Raw genomic sequence first — 24,946 nt, 5'->3', positions numbered from 1 at the left:
TCACAAGATTTATAGTTCTACTCTTGCTATAAAGCCTTTATGATTGCCATGACCAAGAAAAAAGAGTTGGAAAGGATTTCCTAGAAGCTCTACCTCTTGGAGCCAAACTTAGAACTTATGAGGGTCAAAAACTGACTTTTTCTAAGTTGCACACAGTGTTCCTTTACACGGAGAGACTTTAATGCCATCTATATTAATTAGTTAGATTCCCAGAGGTACCTAAATTAACAAGCAGCTATTCCGACCCAAGGTACCTACAGGTCTCGAAATTACTAAACTGCTACTTAGAGTCTAGATTCTAAAGTGAAAAGGTTTGGGTACCAAAGACCTGATTTTACTGAGAACTATAATTAGTCTTTTTATCATTTTACCATCATTATTTTAGCCTTTATCTTATTTGTTTACTGATGCTCAGTGACTATTATATATTAATGTTTTTCAGTTATTATTTGCCTATTGACTACATCATCAACTGACCTGAATTTGTGCGTTTCATTTATCAATACTTCTATTTTCTTTTTGTTTGTCAGCTTTTGCATTTTAGAGGAAAAAAGAATCTCCCCTTAAAAACATTCCCATTTTTACCTCCTCAAAAAGACATCACCGTGTACTTATCAACTCCGTTAAAGCACACTAATAACCGAGACATTATACTGTCATCACTTTAAATGTCGGTGAAATAACATAAGAAAAGTCACAACAAGTTAGATTTCCTGGAACATTTTCATGAAGAGTAGAATTTTAAATAGTATAATTTGGTGCCTAACATTGAAAGGTCTTTGGCTATTACCTATAAAGCAAAGTAGAATTCCAAATCCGCGAGCCAGTTTATCTAAGAAACCGCACATGAATAAATACGTGAGCGTATACTTATTCATAGAACCTAAGTAAAATGAAAATAATGCATTGATGATATCTAAATTCTGTGCTTTGTAAGATCATTTGGTATTTTATTCTTTTTTAATATTTATATTTCTATGATTTTATTAAAGTCAAAAATCAAATTCTTTGGGTTCGAATTCAAACGGGTCATATTTTTTTCATGTCAAAGAGAGCATACAGGAAATATATAATTTGGGTCGTTTATTTGCACATTAGAAAGGGGTAATTAGGGTTAAAGTAAAGTGAAGTGCTTTTAGGAACAGTATAAGTAAGTATTTTAGTACTTTCAGGATTACTTGTATAATTCCTAATTCCGCTTCAACTTAGTGCCCGTTGATTGAAATAGCTTAATCTATGAGTAAATAGTGGTGTTGGCAAAATACAGTATAGAAAATAGATTTTTAAAATCTCGAAGGCCAGTATTCTGCCTTCTGCCCCTTGCCTCGTCTTTGCCCCCTTCAATCGGCACTCTTTGTCTGTGCATGCTTCTCAACTTCAGCTTAATCTCTGCATGTTTACTTCAATAAAATGTTCAATGAAAGTGGGCAAAAAGCGAGTTTCAACTTTTAATGCCACTATTCCAAAGTATTCTTTGAGGAGTAAATTATTAAACGGGTTAGCAACATTTATCTGATTTGTATAATTGCTTGTGTACAAATTATAATGTCATGTAACAGTTTTTCCCCTTTTATTAGCTTTCATTTACTCTAGATGAATTTTAAGTTTTAAGGATATTTAAAAAAATATCCTTTTTGTGTTTTGTTGAAAACAATCGAAAAAAAAAACAACAAAGTATCCCACCATGAATTTTGAAAAATAAATTTTGCAAAGCCCGAACTTTTTCATGCCCGATAACTTGTTGCTATTTGTTTTAATATTTTGATATTTATAATATTTCATATCTGTTTCAAACCTTTTTTTGGTCCTATTGCAACTGAACCCTTATGTATCTGAAGTCTTGTAGCTGAACCCATTTAACTGAACCCTCGTGCATCTGACCCCAGGGGAAACGGAGCCCCTGTTTAACTGAACGCACGTGTAACTCAACCCCTGTGTAACTTTACCCTCCTGTAACTGAACCTTCGTATAATTGAACCCCCTGTGCAAATCATCCCATTCAACTGAACTTTCATGCAGCTAAATTCTTGTGCTACTGAATCTTCGTATAAAGAAAATTGCCGTTAATGCTGATTCAGAAATAATATCTATTATTTAAATTATTCTTAATTACAAATGTTTATCGTGGAAACAAGTTTACTTAGAAGAGTGAATACTGGCCCTACTGTCTACAAAAAAAAAACTATCCACGCCATCTAAAGTTTGGCGACACTTGGCATTTTTTTAAGCTTTGTATTAATTTTCATTGTCGGGAACTGAGAGTAAATGCTTATTGGTACCTTAATTTCAGCAATTATACTAATTAATTTAATTATTCTTATAATTACACAAAAAATTTCAAGTATCACCAAACGCCAAATGGCATTAATATTTTTTTCGCCGACACTAGTGCCAGTTCCTACTCTTGTAAGTCAGCAATATTCTTTGACCTATCCTTTTAAGAAAAAAGAAAAAATTGTGTCTCTTATGACACGATGTTGCATGTTGAAACAACTAAATCACTGCTTGTTCAAGGGCGCAAGTAACAGATTTTGGTTTGCAAAAGTGTCTAACTTTCGCCAATTAAATATTGTACGATACATTCAGTTTCTACACCCAATTGGTGCAGAAAACAATAATTGCTGCATTATTCGCTCTTTGTCAACGTTTCAACATTTTCAAAGCAATTTTGTTGTTAACAAATTTCATTGTAGATAATTTTGTTACTTTGTTATGCTTTATAATAAAAATTGTTTTAATAATAGTATCAGTTTTTCTAATCCCTCCTTTCTTTAGAATGATTTACAAAAAGGTAGATGCATTATTATAACCTCTTTTCTTTTTATTTGGTACTAAAATTTGAAAGTAAATAATCCGCAGGGAGCACTGAGTGATATTTTTTCATGAAAAGGGGTGGTAGAAGAAGTAAGTTTGGGAAGGACTATGTTAGTTAAAGAACAGACGTGACACAGATGGGCCTATTTTTTTCTTTGGGGAGAAATACATTTTTTTTTTTTTGGGGGGGGGGAGAAAGATATTGATTAATATAAATGCTTTTTTATGACCCAATTTCATTACCTTAAGTTTGAATATACTTGCAATATTATTCATGCCCAGATGCACAAAAAATGGATTTTCAAAATCAACATTTCGCATTAATTACATTTTTCTTTCAGAAGTAATAAAACATAAAACAAAAACGAGTCTTTTCATCTGGAAGTAAGGAACGATACTAAAACTTAAAATGAGCAGAAACTATTCCATATATGAGGGGACTGTGCCTTCGTCAGCCCTCACCCTTTACGGTACAGTATTAAAATTCTTTGAAAATACTTTTCATTCAAATTCACCAGAAGTTGCGTCAGAGTAACATTTCATATAGAATTGTTATAAAAAGTCAAACTTTAGAGAAAAGAGGGTGCGTTGAGGAAGAGGAAGCCCCTCCTCTCATATACAAAATAATGTTTTTTGCTTTAAGTTTTAATGCTGCTATCCTCCCTTTCCTCTCTCTGCGTAAAAATTTCCTCTGGACACTTTCCTGCGGAATCTTCTCCCCATGAAAGGTCCCCAAGTAAAAAGGATCCCCCCCCCAAAAAAAATCTGTATATTTTCCTGTAACTAATACTATATGTGAACAATGTGCAAATTCCACAACTTACAGCCCTTTCCCAGGCGCTATGGGGGTCTAGTCATCTTCAAAGGCATAGTTATTTGGCATTTCAACTTTGTTGAACAGAAAGGCTATCTAAAAATTTGATCAGGCATCTTTGGGGAAAATGGGGAAGGAGGGGGGGGGGGGGGTAATTGTAATCCAATTATTATGATCACTTAAAAAGGACAATAGGAATTTGATTTTTTTTATCAAATGAGCCCTCTACTAACCTTTTAAAATCACTGGTTTGATGTTATTACCCTGAAGAAAAAAACAGCAGCCATAGCCACCAAAAAGAATAATTCAAAAAAATAAACACGCATGTATGATCTTCTTTATAACAAAAGAAAGAAGCAAAATTCCATTTTTTTATAAATAGAGCTTGAAACTACAGTAGGGTTCTCGGATATAATGAATCTGAAGGTATGACTTTCATTAAGAGGGATTGCTTTTTTTGTCAGTGTATCCCCTTTTTAGAAAATAAGGCAAATTTTCTCTGGCTCGTCAAATTGATAGGTAATCCTAAATTTTATATATTTGGAACCAGTTTGAAAATAAAATTCTTTTTATGTTTGTATTGTTATCAAAGTCCTGCTTTTGAAGTTACGTTTACTGTCGACCTTCGTCACTCCTTACTTAGATTTTTCCTTGGCAGTGTCAATGTTTCTACCAATTTACTTATCCATTCTGAAAACCCTTAAAAACAGGTGAGAATCACTTCTTCTGACCAGCCATTAGAGAATGTAACTTTTGATGTTCAGGGTGTCCTCAGGGTATATTTTCTTGCGCCACTGGTGGCACTTTAAATATCCAGGAGGATTGAATCCCCCTTGGGGATTCAATTTTTGGCATAGCTCCGTCCAATCTCGGTAGTACATTCATCAAATACCCTGATTTATGGTCATATACTAGGGAGGATGGCTAGTGGGTAGATTGTGAATGAAGCACTAGGCCCCTTTTTGTGACTAGTGCTCTCTTGGTCACTACGAGAAAGCTTTCACCACTATCAAAGTTCGTGGTAACGAACTGTAGTAAGGAGCGACCCGGCTCAATAGAAACCAAAACTCTAAAAAATGGAATTTTGATACCAATAGCTACAGCAAAGGACTTGTGTTTTAATGCTGATTTTAAATATATAAATTTCATCAAGTTTAGTCTTACGCATCAAAAGTTACGAGCCTGAGAAAATTTGCGTTATTTTAGAAAATAGGGGGAAACACCCCCTAAAAGTCATAGAATCTTAACGAAAATTACAGCATCAGATTCAGGGTATCAGAGAACCCTACAGCAGAAGTTTCAAGACCTATCTACAAAAATGTGGAATTTTGTATTTTTTGCCAGAAGGCAGATCACGGATGCGTGTTTATTTGGTTTTTTTTTTGTGTTTTTTTTTTTTTTTCCAGGGATGATCGTATCGACCCAGTCGTGCTAGAATGTTGCGAGAGGGCTCATTCTAATGAAAATCAAAAGCTCTAGTGCCCTTTTTAAGTGACCAAAAATATTTGGAGGGCACCTAGGACCCCTCCCACGCTAATTATTTTCCCAAAGTCAACGGATCAAAATTCTGAGATAGCCATTTTATTCAGCGTAGTCGAACAACCTTATAACTATGTTTTTGGAGACGACTTACTCCTCCACAGTCCCCGTGGGAGGGGCTACAAGTTACAAACTTTGACCAGTGCTTACATATAGTAATGGTTATTGGGAAGTGTACAGGCGTTTTCAGGAGGATTTTTTGGTTTGGGGGAGGTGTGGAAAAGAGGGGGATATACTGGGGGAACTTTCCATCGAGGAATTTGTCATAGGGGAAGAAAATTTCCATGAAGGTGGCGCAGGATTTACTAGCACTATTTAAAAAAAAAATTTGAAAATAAATATGAAAAAGTTTATTCAGCTGAAAGTAAGGAGCAGCATTGAAACTTAAAACGAACAGAAATTATTACCCATATGAGGGGCTCACCTCCTCTAATACCTCCTTCTTTACGCTAAAGTATTTTTAGTAATGTCAACTATTTATTCTGCGGCTTTTGTGATTCAGGGGTCATTCTTAATGAATTGGGACAAAATTTAAGATTTAGTGTAAAGAGAGAGGTACTGACGAGGGGGTGAACCCTCTCATATGTGTAATAACAACATGAGAATAAAAAATTCTTTACGTAAGCTAATTTATTAGTTACGTATATCTTTTACTAATAAAAAGATTTGTAAAAAATTAAAAGTTCTAGTTGCCTTTTTAATTAACCAAAACATTGGAGGGCAACTAGGCTTCCTTCCCCGCTCTTTTTTTCTCAAAATCATTCGATTCAAATTATGAGAAAGCCATTTAGCCAAAAAAAAAAAAAAAATATATATGCAAATTTCGTTTTAATTATTCCTCTGCGGAGAGCCAAAATCAAAACATGCATTGATTCAAAAACGTTCAGAAATTAAATAAAAAAAACATGTTTTTTCAACTGAAAGTAAGGAGCGACATTAAAACTTAAAACGAACAGAAATTACTTCGTATATGAAAGGGGCTGCTTCCTCATCAACGCCCCGCTCTTTACGCTAAAGTTTTTTACTGTTTTAAAAAGAAGAGTTGAGAGAAAGAGTCAAACTTTAGCGTAAAGAGTGGGGCGTTGATGAGGAAGCAGCCCTTTTCATATACGAAGTAATTTCTGTTCGTTTTAAGTTTTAATGTCGCTCCTTACTTACAGTTGAAAAAACATGTTTTTTATTTATCCAATTTCAGAGCTATACTTGACCACTGTCGTTTCCGTAGCTTTCAATATTTTAGTTTGTAGACTTATCTGTCTAATCTTCCAAACTCGTTTCGGCATAGAAAAAGAGCACCTTCATCGAAAGCGCCCCGGCCATTCTACATTTTATATGTTTTCTGTATCCACCATTTTTACTATTACTATCCAGGCATGTCGAATGATCTGCTTGATTTATTTTTTTTTATGCCAACCATCACCTCCCCACTCTCATTTATTATTGTTCTAAGCAACTTAGTCTACTTAATATTAACTTTCAAACCTAGTCTCGCACTCAGACTTCATGAAGCTTTCAAAAATGTGTTCATTTTTCTAATATTTTCCTACGGGACAGTCAAATCATCTCCTTAATTTTAGTTTGGGAGATTTTTTACCTTTCCATTTGGTACCCTGCTCTCTCATTGCCTTTGCTGTTTTCCCAGTGGTGGTTCTGGCTTTCTTGCGCCTGGGGCAAAATCTTGATTAGTAATCCTCCCAATGCCCCCAAAAATTTTCAGGCCAAATTTGGACAACAATTTACATTTACTAACAAAATTATTTCCAATTTATTGACTAATTTATAATTGATGTTTTTATTATTATTATCTTAATTTATTTATTATTAGCAAGTAATAATTATTTATTTTAATTATTTTTAGTTTATTAATTAATTAATAAATAATTTCTCCATTACTTTCATTTATTATCTGCACCCTCTACTTTATTTTAATAAAGATAAAATTTCAGAAATTTCTAAATGATTATGACCGTTATATTATTTATTTGAAATTTTGTCCCCCTGAAATTTTGAGCTCAGGGTAATCTCCCCTCTATCCCCCTTCTAAGACCGCTACTGTGTTTTCCTTAAGAAAAAATATATCCAAATAATTAATAGAAATCGGGATTTGACACAATCCTGCTTAACTCATGATTCAACAGCAAAACAACCTCTACCCCCACTTCCCACCTTAACCGAAACAATAGTTTATCTTTTATTTAGTACTAATCAATTTAATGTACTTATGGTATACTATATAAGGTTAGAACCTTCACTAAAACTTTTCTATCAATTGAATCAAATGCCTATTCATAATCTAACACCTTTAGGCCTAAAGGGGTCTGATGATTCAGACACTTCTAAACTATAACCTAAAACCTCGTTGTTTCTCCTTAAAACTTTCCCAACAGCACTCAACAGCAACACTCACTCTCTACGCTAAAGTTTGGCTCTGTCACAACTCTATTTTTGAAACAATAAAAAGAAGTTTAACGTAAAGAGCGGGGCTTTGCGGAGGGGACAACCCCTTTCATATACGGAGTAGTTTTTGTTCGTTTTAGGTTTAATTTCGCTCCTTATATTTAATTTCTGAACATTTTTGAATTAATACATGTTCTAATTTTGGCTCACCGCACATGAATTATTTAAACGAAATTTGCATATTAATTTTTTTTGGCTAAATGGCTTTCTCATAGTTTTGATCGGATTATTTTGATAAAAAAGGGGTGGGGGAAGAGGCCTATTTGCCCTCCAATTTTTGACTACTTAAAAATGCAACTAGATTTTTTATTATTTGCACGAAAGTTTTTGTTATTAATAAACATACGTACCTTGCGGATTAACTTACGTAGCGAACTTCTATATTTGTATGTTTTTAAAACGTATATGAGGGGGTTTGCCCCCTCGTCAATACCTCGCTCTTTACATTAAAGCTTGAATTTTATTCCAAATCTTTAAGAATGACCCCTGAATCACAAGGCCGTAGAATCAAAAGTTGAAATTACTAAAAATACTTTAGTGTAAAGAGCAAGGTACTGTGGAGAAGACGAAACCCCTTACAAGCTGAATATTTTACGTTCATTTTAAGTTTTAATGCTGCTCAATGCTTACAGGAGAAAATAAATTATTTAGTTTCTCATTTTTTTAAATAATGCTAGAAGCCCCTTTCATGGAAATTCTCCTTCCTCGTTATAAATTCCTCCATGGAAAGATCCTCCCATGACCCACTCCCACCCCAACGCGAAAAAGTCCCTCTGAAAACGTCTGTACACTTCATAATAACCATTACTGTATGTAAATTAAAAAAAAAAAAAACAAGTTTTTTTAACTGAAAGTAAGGAGCGACATTAAAACTTAAAACGACCAGAAATTACTTCGTATATGAAAGAGGCTGCTTCCTCATCAACGCCCCGCTCTTTACGCTAAAGTTTGACTCTTTCTCTCAATTCTTCTTTTTAAAACAGTAAAAAACTTTAGCGTAAAGAGCGGGGCGTTGATGAGGAAGCAGCCTCTTTCATATACGAAGTAATTTCTGGTCGTTTTAAGTTTTAATGTCGCTCCTTACTTTCAGTTAAAAAAACTTGTTTTTTTTTATTTAATTTCTGAAAGTTTTTGAATCAATGCATGTTTTGATTTTGGCTCTCCGCAGAGGAATAATTAAAACAAAATTTGCATTTTTTTTTTTGGCTAAATGGCTTTCTCATAATTTTGATCAAATGATTTTGAGAAAAAAAGAGCGGGGGAGGAAGCCTAGTTACCCTCCGATTTTATGGTTAATTAAAAAGGCAACTAGAATTTTTAATTTTTTACGAATATTTTTATTAGTAAAAGATTTACGTAACTTATAAATTAGCTTACGTAAAGAACTTTTGTATTCTCATATTTTTATTACATATATGAGGGGGCTCGCCCCATTGTCAGATCCTCGCTCTTTACACTAAAGCTTAAGTTTTGTCCCAATTCATTAAGAATGACCCCAGAATCACAAAAGCCGTAGAATAAATAGTTGAAATTACTAAAAATACTTAAGCGTAAAGAGCAAGGTATTAGCAGGAGGTGAGCCCCTCAAATGGGTAATAATTTCTGTTCGTTTTAAGTTTTAATGCTGCTCCTTACTTCCAGCTGAAAGAACTTTTTCATATTTATTTTTTCATTGTTTTTTTTTTTAAAATAATGCTAGTAAATCCTGCGCTCCCTTCAAGGATATTTTCTTCCCCCATGACAAATTATCGATGGAAAGTTCCCCCAGCATATCCCCCTCTTCTCAACCCCTCCCCCAACCAAAAAAATCCTGAAAACGCCTGTACACCTCCCAATAACCATTGCTATATGTAAGCACTGGTCAAAGTTTGTAACTTGTTGCCCCTCCCACGGGGACTGTGGGGGAGTAAGTCGTCCCCAAAGACATAGTTATAAGGTTCTTCGACTACGCTGAATAAAATGGCTATCTCAGAATTTTGATCCGTTGACTTTGGGAAAATAATTAGCGTGGGAGGGGGCCTAGGTGCCCTCCAATTTTTTGGTCACTTAAAAAGGGCACTAGAACTTTTCATTTCCGTTAGAATGAGCCCTCTTGCAACATTCTAGGACAACTGGGTCGATACGATCACCCCTGGGAAAAAAAAACAAAAAAAAACAAGAAAACAAAAAAACAAATAAACACGCATCCGTGATCTACCTTCCGGCAAAAAATACAAAATTCCACATTTTTGTAGATTGGAGCTTGAAACTTCTACTGTAGGGTTCTCTGATACGCTGAATCTGATGGTGTGATCGTCAAGATTCTATGACTTCTAGGGGGCGTTTCCCCCTATTTTCTAAAATAACGCAGATTTTCTCAGGCTCGTAACTTTTGATGGCTAAGACTAAACTTGATGAAACTTATATATTCAAAATCAGCATTAAAATGCGATTCTTTTGATGTAGGTATTGGTATCAAAATTCCATTTTTTAGAGTTTTGGTTACTATTGAGCCGGGTCGCTCCTTACTACAGTTCGTTACCACGAACTGTTTGACAATGGCCAAAGTTTGTAACTTACAGTCCCTCCCCAGGCGATTAATTCGCCCACAAAGACATAATTATTACGTTTTCGACTAAGATGAACAAAATGACTATCTCAAAATTTTGATCTTGTGACTTTGGGAAAAATGTGCGTTGGAGAGGGCCCAGGTGCCCTCCAATTTTTTGGTCACTTAAAAAGGACACTAGAACTTTTAATTTCCATTAGAATGAGCCCTCTCACAACCTTCAAGGACGACTGGATGGTTTCGATCAGCCCTCGGAAAAAAAACAACAACAAAAAAACAAATAAACACGCATCCGTGATTGGCTTCTGGCAAAAAATACAAAATTCCACATTTTTGGAGATAGGAGCTTGAAACTTTAACAGTAAAGTTCTCTGATACGTTGAATCTCACGGTGTGATTTTCGTTAAGACTATATGACGTTTAGGGGCTGTTTTCCCCTATTTTGTAAAATAAGGCAGATTTTCTCAGGCTCATAACTTTTGATGGGTACTACTAAATTTAATGAAATTTATATATTTAAAATCAACATTAAAATATGATTCTTTTGATGTAACTATTAATATCAAAATTCCGTTATTTAAAGTTTTGGCCACTATTGAGCCGGGTCTCTCCTTAGTACAGTTCGTTACCATGAACTGTTTGATATAGATGTTCAAGCTCTGTAATTTGCTTCCTAAGGAAATCAAGCTATTAGTTCTGTAATACCTCAACTTATTCTTATTGCCTTTCTTATATAGCGGTTTAATTAAGTTTTCCTAAGATCACTAGGTACCAGTAGTGCGTACTCAAGAAAATGTTTGAGGGTAGCCAAATTTATTATTCAGAATCAAAAGGTTTTGACCCTTTCTCACAATTAAATAAAAAAACAAGTTTTTTTAAATGAAAGTAAGGAGCAACATTAAAACTTAAAACGAACAGAAATTACTCCGTATATGAAAGGGGCTTTTCCTACTCAACTTCCGCTCTTTACGCTAAAGTTTGACTCTTTCTCTTAACTCTATTTTTAAAACAGTAAGAAACTTTAGCGTAACGAGCAGAGCGTTGAGGAGGAAAAGCCCCTTTCATATAGGGAGTAATTTCTTTTTTTTAAGTTTTAATGTTGCTCCTTACTTTCATCTAAAAAAACTTGTTTTTTTTTTATTTAATTTCTGGGCGTTTTTGAATTAATGAATGTTTTGATCTTGGCTCTCCGCACCTAAATAATTAAAACGAAATTTGCATATTAATTAATTGCAATTAATCGGAAGATTTTGAGAAAAAAGGAGCTAGGGAGGAGGTGTAGTTGCCCTCCAAGTTTTTGATTACTTAAAAAAGCAATTAGAACTTTTAATTTTTTACAAACGTTTTCATTGGTAAAAAAAATACGTAACTTACATATTAACTTGTGTAACGACCTTCTATATTCGTATGTTTTTATTGCTTATATGAGGGGGTTCAACCCTCGTCGATACCTCGCTCTTTACACTAAAGCTTAGATTTTGTCTCAATTCATTAAGAATGACCTCCGAAACACAAAGCCCGTGGAATAAATGGTTGAAATTACTAAAAATACTTTAGCGTAAAGAGTGAGGTATAACGAAAAGGGAACCCCCTAATATGCGTAATAATTTTTGTTCGTTTTAAGTTTTAATGCTGCTCCTTACTTTCAGTAGAAAAAACTTTTCATATTTATTTTTTCATTGTTTTTTCAAATAATACTAGACAATCCTGCGCCCCTTCATTGAAATTCTCTTCCCCCATGAGAAGTTTTTCCATGGAAATATCCTCCCACTTAACCCCCGCCCCCCTCACCTCTTGCCCCTAAACCAAAAAAATCCCCCTGACAACGTCTGTACACTTTCCAGTAACCATTACCATATTTAAACACAGGTCAAAGTTTGTAACTTGCAGCCCCTCCCACTGGGACTGCGGGAGGGGAGGGGAAAATGGAATTCTAAAATTTCCATGTTTTAGAGTTTTGGTTACTATTGAGCCGGGTCGCTCCTTGCTACAGTTCGTTAGTACGAACTGTTTGACTCTACTTTTTAAAACAATAAAAAATTTTAGTGGAAAGAGTGGGGCGTTGAGGAGAGAACAGCTCCTTTCATATACGGAGTAATTTCTGTTCGTTTTAAGCTTTAATTTCGTGCCTTACTTTCAGTTGAAAAAACTTGTTACAAAATTCCACATTTTTGTAAATAGGAGTTTGAAACTGCTAAAGTAGGGTTCTCTAATGCGCTGAATGTGACGGTGTAATTGGTTAAGATACTAAGACGTTATGGGGGTGGGGGGGGGGTGTTTCTACCTATTTTCCAAAATAAGGCGAATTTCCTCAGTTTCGTAACTTTTGATGGGTAAGATTAAATTTGATGAAACTAATATATTTAAAATCAGCTTGAAATCCAGTTCTTTTGGGGTATCAATTAGTACCTGAATTATTTTTTTAGAGTTGTGGTTACTATTGAGTCGGGTCACTATTTACTACAGTTCGTTACCACGAATTGTTTGAAAATACTTAACAGCTATTTTGAAAATCTAGGATATTCCTCCCTACTTATCTTTCCCAATTGACCTCTTTGCCTGATATCATGCACAAAATTATAAAAAATAATAGCAAAAATTTGGTATGTTAAAGAGCCAAATAAGGAAATCCCTTCCACACTCGGTTGCAAATAACGTTCTCGGAATTATCCTTGCCTGGTTATCAGCTACATACAAATATTGCTTCTTTGCTGCTTCGCTTGCTGCTGCTTTGCTTGGTAATACGAGGCCCACGGATCTATACCCATGGAAGCAAGGCCGCTACATATCTCTGCTAAAAAGATCCAGTAAAGATCAAATTGACACCCTTTTCGTAGGTAATGGCTCTCGAGTATCTCTGTCCTTCTTGTCCCACTACTTCTCGCAATAGGAATTTCATCTTTGGAAAGGTTCTTAGAAAGGAAACGATAACGGATAATTTTTCTCCCTTTTTGAGAACGGTGACAAAAAGTGGCAATTCGTTAATCTAGATATTTCTATAATCGCTATCAGTAGTAAAAAGAAAGAAAAGCAAGCTTTGATTTGTAAACTCTTAAAAAAAATGCAAAAACTGACGAATCAATATGACAAAAATACTAGCTGAAGGCTATTTTATACGTTTTATGCTCTTCTATACGTTTATCAAAATCTTTCAATAATCACCATAAGTAAAAAAAAAAAAAAATAAAATAAAAAACTCAAATGCATAATGCCAAGAAAGTTACACATATTTAAAAAAAATACAAAACATACAAAGCAATGCGAAGAATATTACAAATTATATAGATATAATCAGAATATTTTCATTATTTTTGGGGAGGGGCAGGAAAGAGTGTTATACAACATATTCAATCAATTGTATGAAAGTCTAAGGACTTGCCTAGGCCAACAAGCTTTTCTGTAAGAAGGATGTTTTTGGGGTAACGATAATTTTGAGACATATTTTTAATATTTCAGGAATAGTGGGAGGCCAAAATCCAGGCTTGACCCTTTTGTAAGGCACCCATAGGATATCTTAGAATAAATTAAATATTGTATTCACGTCAAAAAATTTAAATATACACCGAGCATTGTTTGATTCCTTTCTATTATCCTATCCACTATTCTTATCTCATCTCTGTTAGTCAAAAGCCTATGTCTTATGTCTATGTCTAAGTCTTGATAGTCGCCACACGTCTTTTTTTATATTTCAGCAGCAAACTTTAAGGAAAGGTTTTAGTTTAAGATATTTGATAGAACCACCTTCTTCATGGTTCCAGCAATAGCTGCAACCTAGGAAGGACTAACCGAATCCTTGTAACCAAAAATTTAAAAACCTGTTTTGCAAAAAAAAGCGTGTCTAGTGAAAAAATATTACTATTTATTGCTGATTCAGGATTTCTAACTATTATTAAAATTAATAGTAAAACTTGATTACGAGAAAAAATTACAAGAATTTTGCAAATTTAACCTGAGACCCCTCAAAAATAGCGTAAGATTTAAATGGGCAGTGTGCCATTGGAATTGCCAAAGTCTATACTCCTAGAAAGAAGAATTTAAGCTCCCTTCTCTCCTGAACAACAATGAAAATCAACTTTCTGAATGGAAAACACTAGCTGTGCATGTAACTGAACCCTCATTCAACTCAACCCCTGATAACTCATTCTCTCTTTAACTCGATTGAGCTCAAACCCCATGCAACACAACCCTCAATCAACTCAACTGAGTTGACTAGCCTGAGTTGAATTAGGGTTGAGTGGCATGGGTGTTAGCTGGTTCAGGTTAATGGAAGTTGAGGTGATTGAAAATTGAGTTAAATGGCAGTTAAGTTAAAAGAGGTTGAGTTAAACTGGAGTTGAGTTCCACCCAATCTTGAAAGTTGCTCTAAGGCATAACGCGAAAGCTGCACTGGGCTAGATATTTATTTGTAGTTCCTCAGCTAATAATGGTATGAATGTTGGAGTCTAAACTTTTTGATAGATCATCAGCAGATGACGACCTCTTTAATTAACTAGATAGGTACTGCCCAAGCGAAGGGTTTTTTTTTACCACAAAACAATAATTTTTGCCCAAATAGGGTTTTCTTTATCTTAAAAATGACTATACATTGTACAGATTAATTCTCATAGTTTGACGTTAACGTCACTGTGTGGTCAACCTTTGTTCATAAAATTGTCGGCTGATAATGGCATGTACGCTGCAGTAACTAATTAGGCTCTTCATCGATCACCGTGAAATCATTTTTAAGCAAGAAACGAGATTGTGCCAGAGCAAAGTAGTGTTTTCTACCACAAATCCCCTCTTTCACAGTCCCTTAGTTTCTTAGTCTCTTTGAAAATGTAGAAATACATTAAAGGAAAACTGTATTTTTTACTTCCAAATTCTCAAAAACACCCGTGACACCATTCTCTTCGGATCCGTTAGTTATGTGAGCGAGTTCGATATTTTGCGAAACGTTTAAATAAGATAGAATTATTTCTTAACAAAGAATCACAATGACTTCTTTATTTTTAGTGCCAAAATTAAAAAAAAAGGATCTTTTTGTCCGATTTAATGTCCAAAAAACTATTTTTTTTTTGTTTAAAATTAAAGAACGAAGTAGAAACTTGAAACAAACAAAAATTATTGATTCTTTGATTACTCAATATATTCCCACAAAACTAGCTAAAATAATACAATTTTGTTTTAAATTTGAATTGAGTTTGATCTTAAAAATAATCCTAAATTTAAAATGTATAGATAACTGACATATAGGACGGGCTAAGTTTAACAATTTCGTTAAAAATATTTTGGAAATTCATTTAGAAACTCTTGGAATTAAATACCTTTTGCACCTGTATAAAAATATAAATATTTGAATGGAAAGGTTTCCACTTTGTTAATATTATAGTCAATCAAGATATGTCATGTAGATTGTCCCCAGGGCAATACCTTTTCTACTTTCAACTCTCTCACTTTGCTAATTCAGACAGAAAGATAATACAGTAGGGATTAGGGGCAGACTGGATGGCCAAGTTGAGTCACGGAGAATGGTCGAATTTAGTCTATTCTCAAAGTATGCTTTCAATCAAAATAGTAATCCATCTGTGGATTGTATTTGGTTGACATACTGTTCATGGAGGAAGCAAGCCCGGAAATTCTTCTTTTTAGTCAGTTCTATTACTCTTACATTCGCCATTTAATGAACAAATAATTAGTTGGGAGTCAAAAGATTCTAGCATTTTTTATCAGACGCATATTTGCCCCCCCCCCCCTTTATGGTTGATTTAATTTCTCTTTATTAATATTTAGTTTACAAATAAGTTAGTCACTTAATCAGTACTGAATTAATGCAGTTCTTGGATTCCACGCTGTAGCGACAATTTTTTGACAAACTCATATTTCAGTAAACACAAGCACAACCTAAGGCTTAAGAATTTCACATTACAAGCTTAAGGTTTTGGAGTTGAGAAAATATTTGCCAAAAAAATAGCTTGTTCTGCTCTTTATCTAAAAAACATAAATGAAGGATTTTTTGAATTTCTGAATTTGCCAATTTTTTTTTTAGAACTTGAAGATCCTCTATCCAATGATCACAAAAGTCTGTTTGGATTTCATTTCATTTCATTACCTATGGAGGGTAGTAATCTTGTGAATTGTTTTCAAGACATATCAACAGAGCTCGAGCCCAATTGTGACCCTCTGAAACAGGAGCTAAATGTCAACGTAGACAGTGGTATGTCTTTCAATATTTATTCGTATGTTTGGAGGCCACAATAGAATATTACATTTTGAGCAGCCTTGAAAAATGCAGTAGAACTGAAAAAGAATTTTAGTGGATGGTCATGAAGTCAATGGCTGTGATAATCATTTTTGAGGGGACATATGAACATAATCTTTTAGTGGAATAAAAGAATTATTAGTGGATGAATATAAAAAAAGAATATAAAATTCTATAAAAAGATAAAATTCTATGAAAAGAATATAATAGAAATATAAAAAGAATATATAGAAATATAAAAAGAAATATAAAATTCTATAAAAAGATAAAATTCTATAAAAAGAATATAATAGAAATATAAAAAGAATATATAGAAATATAAAAAGAAATATAAAATTCTATAAAAAGAATATAAAATTCCATAAAAGAATTTTAGTGGATGGTCATGAAGTCAATGGCTGTGATAATCATTTTTTTCCCAAAGTTGATTCTTGTGTAAAATTCAAATGGCAAACTTTTTTGTCTAGTTTAAATCCTTTTCTATCATTCTAGGAACCTTCTATACAATGTTTTCGGCAAACAGATTAAACTGTAAACAGGATGCCAACAATAATAGTAATATGCTCTTTTTTTTAACTCTATCAAACGTGGTTTTATTGATGACAGTTAAGATACACATATTATTAACATCAAACTTAATCAAAGAATCATAAGGTAATTTATTGCATTGATGAAATCATTAAGATAGTAGAAGAGAACATAAAGAAGAGAACGAAGAGAAAACTAAAGAAAAAGTTATAAAGCTCTCAAGAAATTTTCTAAAGTTATCATTTCGATACTTTTAATGTGTAATTTTGATTATTTATGTAACACAAGCAGGATTATTTGTCCCCAAAGCACTAGTAAATACAAGGAAAACAATAATTTTCCTTGTTGATGAAAGTGGGTGACTGCAAGAATCCAGTGCAGAGTTTTCAAAGATGGGGTTTTTAATTATTTAACTTCTATTATGGTCTTCTATCGCGTCACCGGTAGCCTCTTCATTGAAATTATTAAACCTATTTTTTAAAACGAAAATCACTGCAGTAGTAAATTTGAAAAGATGTTTCAAAATATAACTCAAAATTTATTACTATAAACGAGCTGAACTTTTAGCACGACAAAGATCGTTGTCTTCAGTCTGAGAATATCATAGCCTATAGTAAAAACAAACAATTAATAAGAAATATGCATAACAAAATATGTCTTTTAACCAGCTAAAATCGTATTTGATTTTTTTTTTAATCAGTTAAAATTGAATCTGGTTTGTTTTTGTCTTTTTATACAGCTGGAGCAATACCAATAATAATACAATATATTTGTAATACAATAATAATACATAAATTAGTATTAAAATCGTACCTGTCTGGAGTTTTAGACCTGAGTTTTTAGTCAGAATTATATTTCAAAGCTTCTCTTGAGATGGATGGTGCTAGTTGCAGTTAATTGCTACATGGGCAGTTATTCTTTGGTTTGTGTAGTTGTGAACGGTTTTTCGGCTGTTAATTGTGCCAATACCTCAGTTAAATAGCTACTTAATCATTCATGAGGAGCTGAAAACCTACGTTAAAGAATATCGTCTATGGTGATTCCAATGGTGGTCTTTCTATTTCTATACCACTCTTTTTTTTAATTTCTCTTAAATTTCTTCTTGCTTTTGCCATAAAAATAAACCGAAATAAAAGTCGCCATTTATGCCAATCACCAATTTCACCTGAATTCTATTTAACTAATTTGTCAGAAATGACTTGTTTTTCTCTATAAATGTTTTTTTTGAAAACTTTTTAAGTGACGCTATTCATTATTCACTATTTAAGTAACAAACTTGTTTATTATGAGAACTTATATGTGATTTTTATTGCAACTTTCCTAGAACCTAAAGACGAATCAACAAACGACGATAAACGTATTTTCCCTTTATTTTCAATGAAACACGAATATGATCTTTTGGCTGGTTCTTCTGGCATATCTGCAGATTGCAAACCCAGTTCTGGTCATCTTAAGCTGGAGTCACACAGTGGCGAGGACAAAGGTATTTTGCAAGAATATTGAGCCTCTTGTTTGTATTTGGGTGTCCAAAATAATGATGCACTTCCTTTCATATTGTGGCGGGGCATCAAAGTTATATGCTAGCTGTATCTTGTCGTGCTCGTTACATTTGTCAAATAAACATTTAATTCCAAACGTCCTGGATAATTTTAGTTATTAGGATATTAAATTTTATACCCCAAATAAATCCTTGAACAAAACGACAGACATACCTTTATTTACAACTCTCTTCTAACTTTTCAAACTCATTTCATCTTTTTTGTTTGAAAAATATTAAATATTTTCTTTTGTTTCTGGTGCAAGGATGTTTGTAAAAGTTGTGTGGTATTTTTTAGACCAACTTATTTGAAGGTTTTGGAAAATGACAAGAATAATACACCAAATAATACAGAATAAAATCATTCCATTGTTACAAGATTATGTTGATGGCTTTAATGAAAAGGTATTTTGTTTCAAGCGTTTGAGAGTGCTTATCGTTGGACAAATTCATGATTAACGAGCAGAAATTTTGCGTATCAGTAGCATTCTGGTAGCTGAGGGCATCTCTTTATTTAAAAATAAATTTTAAAAGTTTTTCTTGAATGAGGAAATATAGTTTATTAGTAGATTTTTTACGAAAAATGTACAGTGGTAGTATATTTATTTTGTTTTAAATCAATGAATAATTTGTTGAAAGTCAAAAGATTGCAGCCGTCTTTTATCAGGCGCATTCGTTTGAAGGTTTAAAAATCTGAAAATGTGTTAGTAGGGATAACTTGATTAGTGCAATACCCGGGGTCAAGCTAGCCCATCATGTATTTAGCTCATTTAAAACAAGGGATTCAAATATAAATTTGAATGGAAAGGTTTCCACTTTGTTAATATTATAGTCAATCAAGATATGTCATGTAGATTGTCCCCAGGGCAATACCTTTTCTACTTTCAACTCTCTCACTTTGCTAATTCAGACAGAAAGATAATACAGTAGGGATTAGGGGCAGACTGGATGGCCAAGTTGAGTCACGGAGAATGGTCGAATTTAGTCTATTCTCAAAGTATGCTTTCAATCAAAATAGTAATCCATCTGTGGATTGTATTTGGTTGACATACTGTTCATGGAGGAAGCAAGCCCGGAAATTCTTCTTTTTAGTCAGTTCTATTACTCTTACATTCGCCATTTAATGAACAAATAATTAGTTGGGAGTCAAAAGATTCTAGCATTTTTTATCAGACGCATATTTGCCCCCCCCCCCTTTATGGTTGATTTAATTTCTCTTTATTAATATTTAGTTTACAAATAAGTTAGTCACTTAATCAGTACTGAATTAATGCAGTTCTTGGATTCCACGCTGTAGCGACAATTTTTTGACAAACTCATATTTCAGTAAACACAAGCACAACCTAAGGTTTAAGAATTTCACATTACAAGCTTAAGGTTTTGGAGTTGAGAAAATATTTGCCAAAAAAATAGCTTGTTCTGCTCTTTATCTAAAAAACATAAATGAAGGATTTTTTGAATTTCTGAATTTGCCAATTTTTTTTTTAGAACTTGAAGATCCTTTATCAAATGATCACAACAGTCTGTTTGGATTTCATTTCATTTCATTACCTATGGAGGGTAGTAATCTTGTGAATTGTTTTCAAGACATCAACAGAGCTCGAGCCCAATTGTGACCCTCTGAAACAGGAGCTAAATGTCAACGAAGACAGTAATATGTCTTTCAATATTTATTCGTATGTTTGGAGGCCACAATAGAATATTACATTTTGAGCAGCCTTGAAAAATGCAGTAGAACTGAAAAAGAATTTTAGTGGATGGTCATGAAGTCAATGGCTGTGATAATAATTTTTGAGGGGACATATGAACATAATCTTTTAGTGGAATAAAAGAATTATTAGTGGATGAATATAAAAAAAGAATATAAAATTCTATAAAAAGATAAAATTCTATGAAAAGAATATAATAGAAATATAAAAAGAATATATAGAAATATAAAAAGAATATATAGAAATATAAAAAGAAATATAAAATTCTATAAAAAGATAAAATTCTATAAAAAGAATATAATAGAAATATAAAAAGAATATATAGAAATATAAAAAGAAATATAAAATTCTATAAAAAGAATATAAAATTCCATAAAAGAATTTTAGTGGATGGTCATGAAGTCAATGGCTGTGATAATCATTTTTTTCCCAAAGTTGATTCTTGTGTAAAATTCAAATGGCAAACTTTTTTGTCTAGTTTAAATCCTTTTCTATCTTTCTAGGAACCTTCTATACAATGTTTTCGGCAAACAGATTAAACTGTAAACAGGATGCCAACAATAATAGTAATATGCTTTTTTTTTTAACTCTATCAAATCTGGTTTTATTGATGACAGTTAAGATACACATATTATTAACATCAAACTTAATCAAAGAATCATAAGGTAATTTATTGCATTGATGAAATCATTAAGATAGTAGAAGAGAACATAAAGAAGAGAACGAAGAGAAAACTAAAGAAAAAGTTATAAAGCTCTCAAGAAATTTTCTAAAGTTATCATTTCGATACTTTTAATGTGTAATTTTGATTATTTATGTAACACAAGCAGGATTATTTGTCCCCAAAGCACTAGTAAATACAAGGAAAACAATAATTTTCCTTGTTGATGAAAGTTTTCATCAGAGTTTTCAAAGATGGGGTTTTTAATTATTTAACTTCTATTACGGTCTTCTATCGCGTCACCGGTAGCCTCTTCATTGAAATTATTAAACCTGTTTTTTAAAACGAAAATCACTGCAGTAGTGAATTTGAAAAGATGTTTCAAAATATAACTCAAAATTTATTACTATAACCGAGCTGAACTTTTAGCACGACAAAGATCGTTGTCTTCAGTCTGAGAATATCATAGCCTATAGTAAAAACAAACAATTAATAAGAAATATGCATAACAAAATATGTCTTTTAACCAGCTAAAATCGTATTTGATTTTTTTTTTAATCAGTTAAAATTGAATCTGGTTTGTTTTTGTCTTTTTATACAGCTGGAGCAATACCAATAATAATACAATATATTTGTAATACAATAATAATACATAAATTAGTATTAAAATCGTACCTGTCTGGAGTTTTAGACCTGAGTTTTTAGTCAGAATTATATTTCAAAGCTTCTCTTGAGATGGATGGTGCTAGTTGCAGTTAATTGCTACATGGGCAGTTATTCTTTGGTTTGTGTAGTTGTGAACGGTTTTTCGGCTGTTAATTGTGCCAATACCTCAGTTAAATAGCTACTTAATCATTCATGAGGAGCTGAAAACCTACGTTAAAGAATATCGTCTATGGTGATTCCAATGGTGGTCTTTCTATTTCTATACCACTCTTTTTTTTAATTTCTCTTAAATTTTTTCTTGCTTTTGCCATAAAAATAAACCGAAATAAAAGTCGCCATTTATGCCAATCACCAATTTCACCTGAATTCTATTTAACCAATTTGTCAGAAATGACTTGTTTTTCTCTATAAATGTTTTTTTTGAAAACTTTTTAAGTGACGCTATTCATTATTCACTATTTAAGTAACAAACTTGTTTATTATGAGAACTTATATGTGATTTTTATTGCAACTTTCCTAGAACCTAAAGACGAATCAACAAACGACGATAAACGTATTTTCCCTTTATTTTCAATGAAACACGAATATGATCTTTTGGCTGGTTCTTCTGGCATATCTGCAGATTGCAAACCCAGTTCTGGTCATCTTAAGCTGGAGTCACACAGTGGCGAGGACAAAGGTATTTTGCAAGAATATTGAGCCTCTTGTTTGTATTTGGGTGTCCAAAATAATGATGCACTTCCTTTCATATTGTGGCGGGGCATCAAAGTTATATGCTAGCTGTATCTTGTCGTGCTCGTTACATTTGTCAAATAAACATTTAATTCCAAACGTCCTGGATAATTTTAGTTATTAGGATATTAAATTTTATACCCCAAATAAATCCTTGAACAAAACGACAGACATACCTTTATTTACAACTCTCTTCTAACTTTTCAAACTCATTTCATCTTTTTTGTTTGAAAAATATTAAATATTTTCTTTTGTTTCTGGTGCAAGGATGTATGTAAAAGTTGTGTGGTATTTTTTAGACCAACTTATTTGAAGGTTTTGGAAAATGACAAGAATAATACACCAAATAATACAGAATAAAATCATTCCATTGTTACAAGATTATGTTGATGGCTTTAATGAAAAGGTATTTTGTTTCAAGCGTTTGAGAGTGCTTATCGTTGGACAAATTCATGATTAACGAGCAGAAATTTTGCGTATCAGTAGCATTCTGGTAGCTGAGGGCATCTCTTTATTTAAAAATAAATTTTAAAAGTTTTTCTTGAATGAGGAAATATAGTTTATTAGTAGATTTTTTACGAAAAATGTACAGTGGTAGTATATTTATTTTGTTTTAAATCAATGAATAATTTGTTGAAAGTCAAAAGATTGCAGCCGTCTTTTATCAGGCGCATTCGTTTGAAGGTTTAAAAATCTGAAAATGTGTTAGTAGGGATAACTTGATTAGTGCAATACCCGGGGTCAAGCTAGCCCATCATGTATTTAGCTCATTTAAAACAAGGGATTCAAATATAAATTTGAATGGAAAGGTTTCCACTTTGTTAATATTATAGTCAATCAAGATATGTCATGTAGATTGTCCCCAGGGCAATACCTTTTCTACTTTCAACTCTCTCACTTTGCTAATTCAGACAGAAAGATAATACAGTAGGGATTAGGGGCAGACTGGATGGCCAAGTTGAGTCACGGAGAATGGTCGAATTTAGTCTATTCTCAAAGTATGCTTTCAATCAAAATAGTAATCCATCTGTGGATTGTATTTGGTTGACATACTGTTCATGGAGGAAGCAAGCCCGGAAATTCTTCTTTTTAGTCAGTTCTATTACTCTTACATTCGCCATTTAATGAACAAATAATTAGTTGGGAGTCAAAAGATTCTAGCATTTTTTATCAGACGCATATTTGCCCCCCCCCCCTTTATGGTTGATTTAATTTCTCTTTATTAATATTTAGTTTACAAATAAGTTAGTCACTTAATCAGTACTGAATTAATGCAGTTCTTGGATTCCACGCTGTAGCGACAATTTTTTGACAAACTCATATTTCAGTAAACACAAGCACAACCTAAGGTTTAAGAATTTCACATTACAAGCTTAAGGTTTTGGAGTTGAGAAAATATTTGCCAAAAAAATAGCTTGTTCTGCTCTTTATCTAAAAAACATAAATGAAGGATTTTTTGAATTTCTGAATTTGCCAATTTTTTTTTTAGAACTTGAAGATCCTCTATCCAATGATCACAAAAGTCTGTTTGGATTTCATTTCATTTCATTACCTATGGAGGGTAGTAATCTTGTGAATTGTTTTCAAGACATATCAACAGAGCTCGAGCCCAATTGTGACCCTCTGAAACAGGAGCTAAATGTCAACGTAGACAGTAATATGTCTTTCAATATTTATTCGTATGTTTGGAGGCCACAATAGAATATTACATTTTGAGCAGCCTTGAAAAATGCAGTAGAACTGAAAAAGAATTTTAGTGGATGGTCATGAAGTCAATGGCTGTGATAATAATTTTTGAGGGGACATATGAACATAATCTTTTAGTGGAATAAAAGAATTATTAGTGGATGAATATAAAAAAAGAATATAAAATTCTATAAAAAGATAAAATTCTATGAAAAGAATATAATAGAAATATAAAAAGAATATATAGAAATATAAAAAGAAATATAAAATTCTATAAAAAGATAAAATTCTATAAAAAGAATATAATAGAAATATAAAAAGAATATATAGAAATATAAAAAGAAATATAAAATTCTATAAAAAGAATATAAAATTCCATAAAAGAATTTTAGTGGATGGTCATGAAGTCAATGGCTGTGATAATCATTTTTTTCCCAAAGTTGATTCTTGTGTAAAATTCAAATGGCAAACTTTTTTGTCTAGTTTAAATCCTTTTCTATCTTTCTAGGAACCTTCTATACAATGTTTTCGGCAAACAGATTAAACTGTAAACAGGATGCCAACAATAATAGTAATATGCTTTTTTTTTTAACTCTATCAAATCTGGTTTTATTGATGACAGTTAAGATACACATATTATTAACATCAAACTTAATCAAAGAATCATAAGGTAATTTATTGCATTGATGAAATCATTAAGATAGTAGAAGAGAACATAAAGAAGAGAACGAAGAGAAAACTAAAGAAAAAGTTATAAAGCTCTCAAGAAATTTTCTAAAGTTATCATTTCGATACTTTTAATGTGCAATTTTGATTATTTATGTAACACAAGCAGGATTATTTGTCCCCAAAGTACTAGTAAATACAAGGAAAACAATAATTTTCCTTGTTGATGAAAGTTTTCATCAGAGTTTTCAAAGATGGGGTTTTTAATTATTTAACTTCTATTACGGTCTTCTATCGCGTCACCGGTAGCCTCTTCATTGAAATTATTAAACCTGTTTTTTAAAACGAAAA

General features: G+C 32.6%; 1 protein-coding gene across 3 annotated transcripts in view; it reads left to right on the top strand.

Moving 5' to 3' along the window:
• The window catches only part of LOC136030461 (zinc finger protein 180-like), a 138,393-nt gene that overhangs the window by 31,927 nt on the left and 81,520 nt on the right, over positions 1-24,946 (top strand). Inside the window, exons 4-8 of one of the 3 annotated variants that reach the window (XM_065709468.1) lie at positions 16,198-16,362; positions 18,263-18,421; positions 19,964-20,126; positions 22,032-22,190; positions 23,733-23,897. The exons of the other annotated variants lie outside the window; for them this stretch is intronic. Coding sequence (XP_065565540.1) covers positions 22,085-22,190; positions 23,733-23,897 — 271 coding nt within the window. The 5' untranslated portion in view covers positions 16,198-16,362; positions 18,263-18,421; positions 19,964-20,126; positions 22,032-22,084. The remainder of the gene's footprint in view (positions 1-16,197; positions 16,363-18,262; positions 18,422-19,963; positions 20,127-22,031; positions 22,191-23,732; positions 23,898-24,946) is intronic. 3 annotated transcript variants of the gene reach the window in all.

Source organism: Artemia franciscana, chromosome 8, assembly GCF_032884065.1.
Source record: "Artemia franciscana chromosome 8, ASM3288406v1, whole genome shotgun sequence".
NCBI lineage: Eukaryota > Metazoa > Arthropoda > Branchiopoda > Anostraca > Artemiidae > Artemia > Artemia franciscana.
The sequence above is the reverse complement of the archived record's forward strand: the minus strand, read 5'-3'. Positions and strand labels throughout refer to the sequence as shown.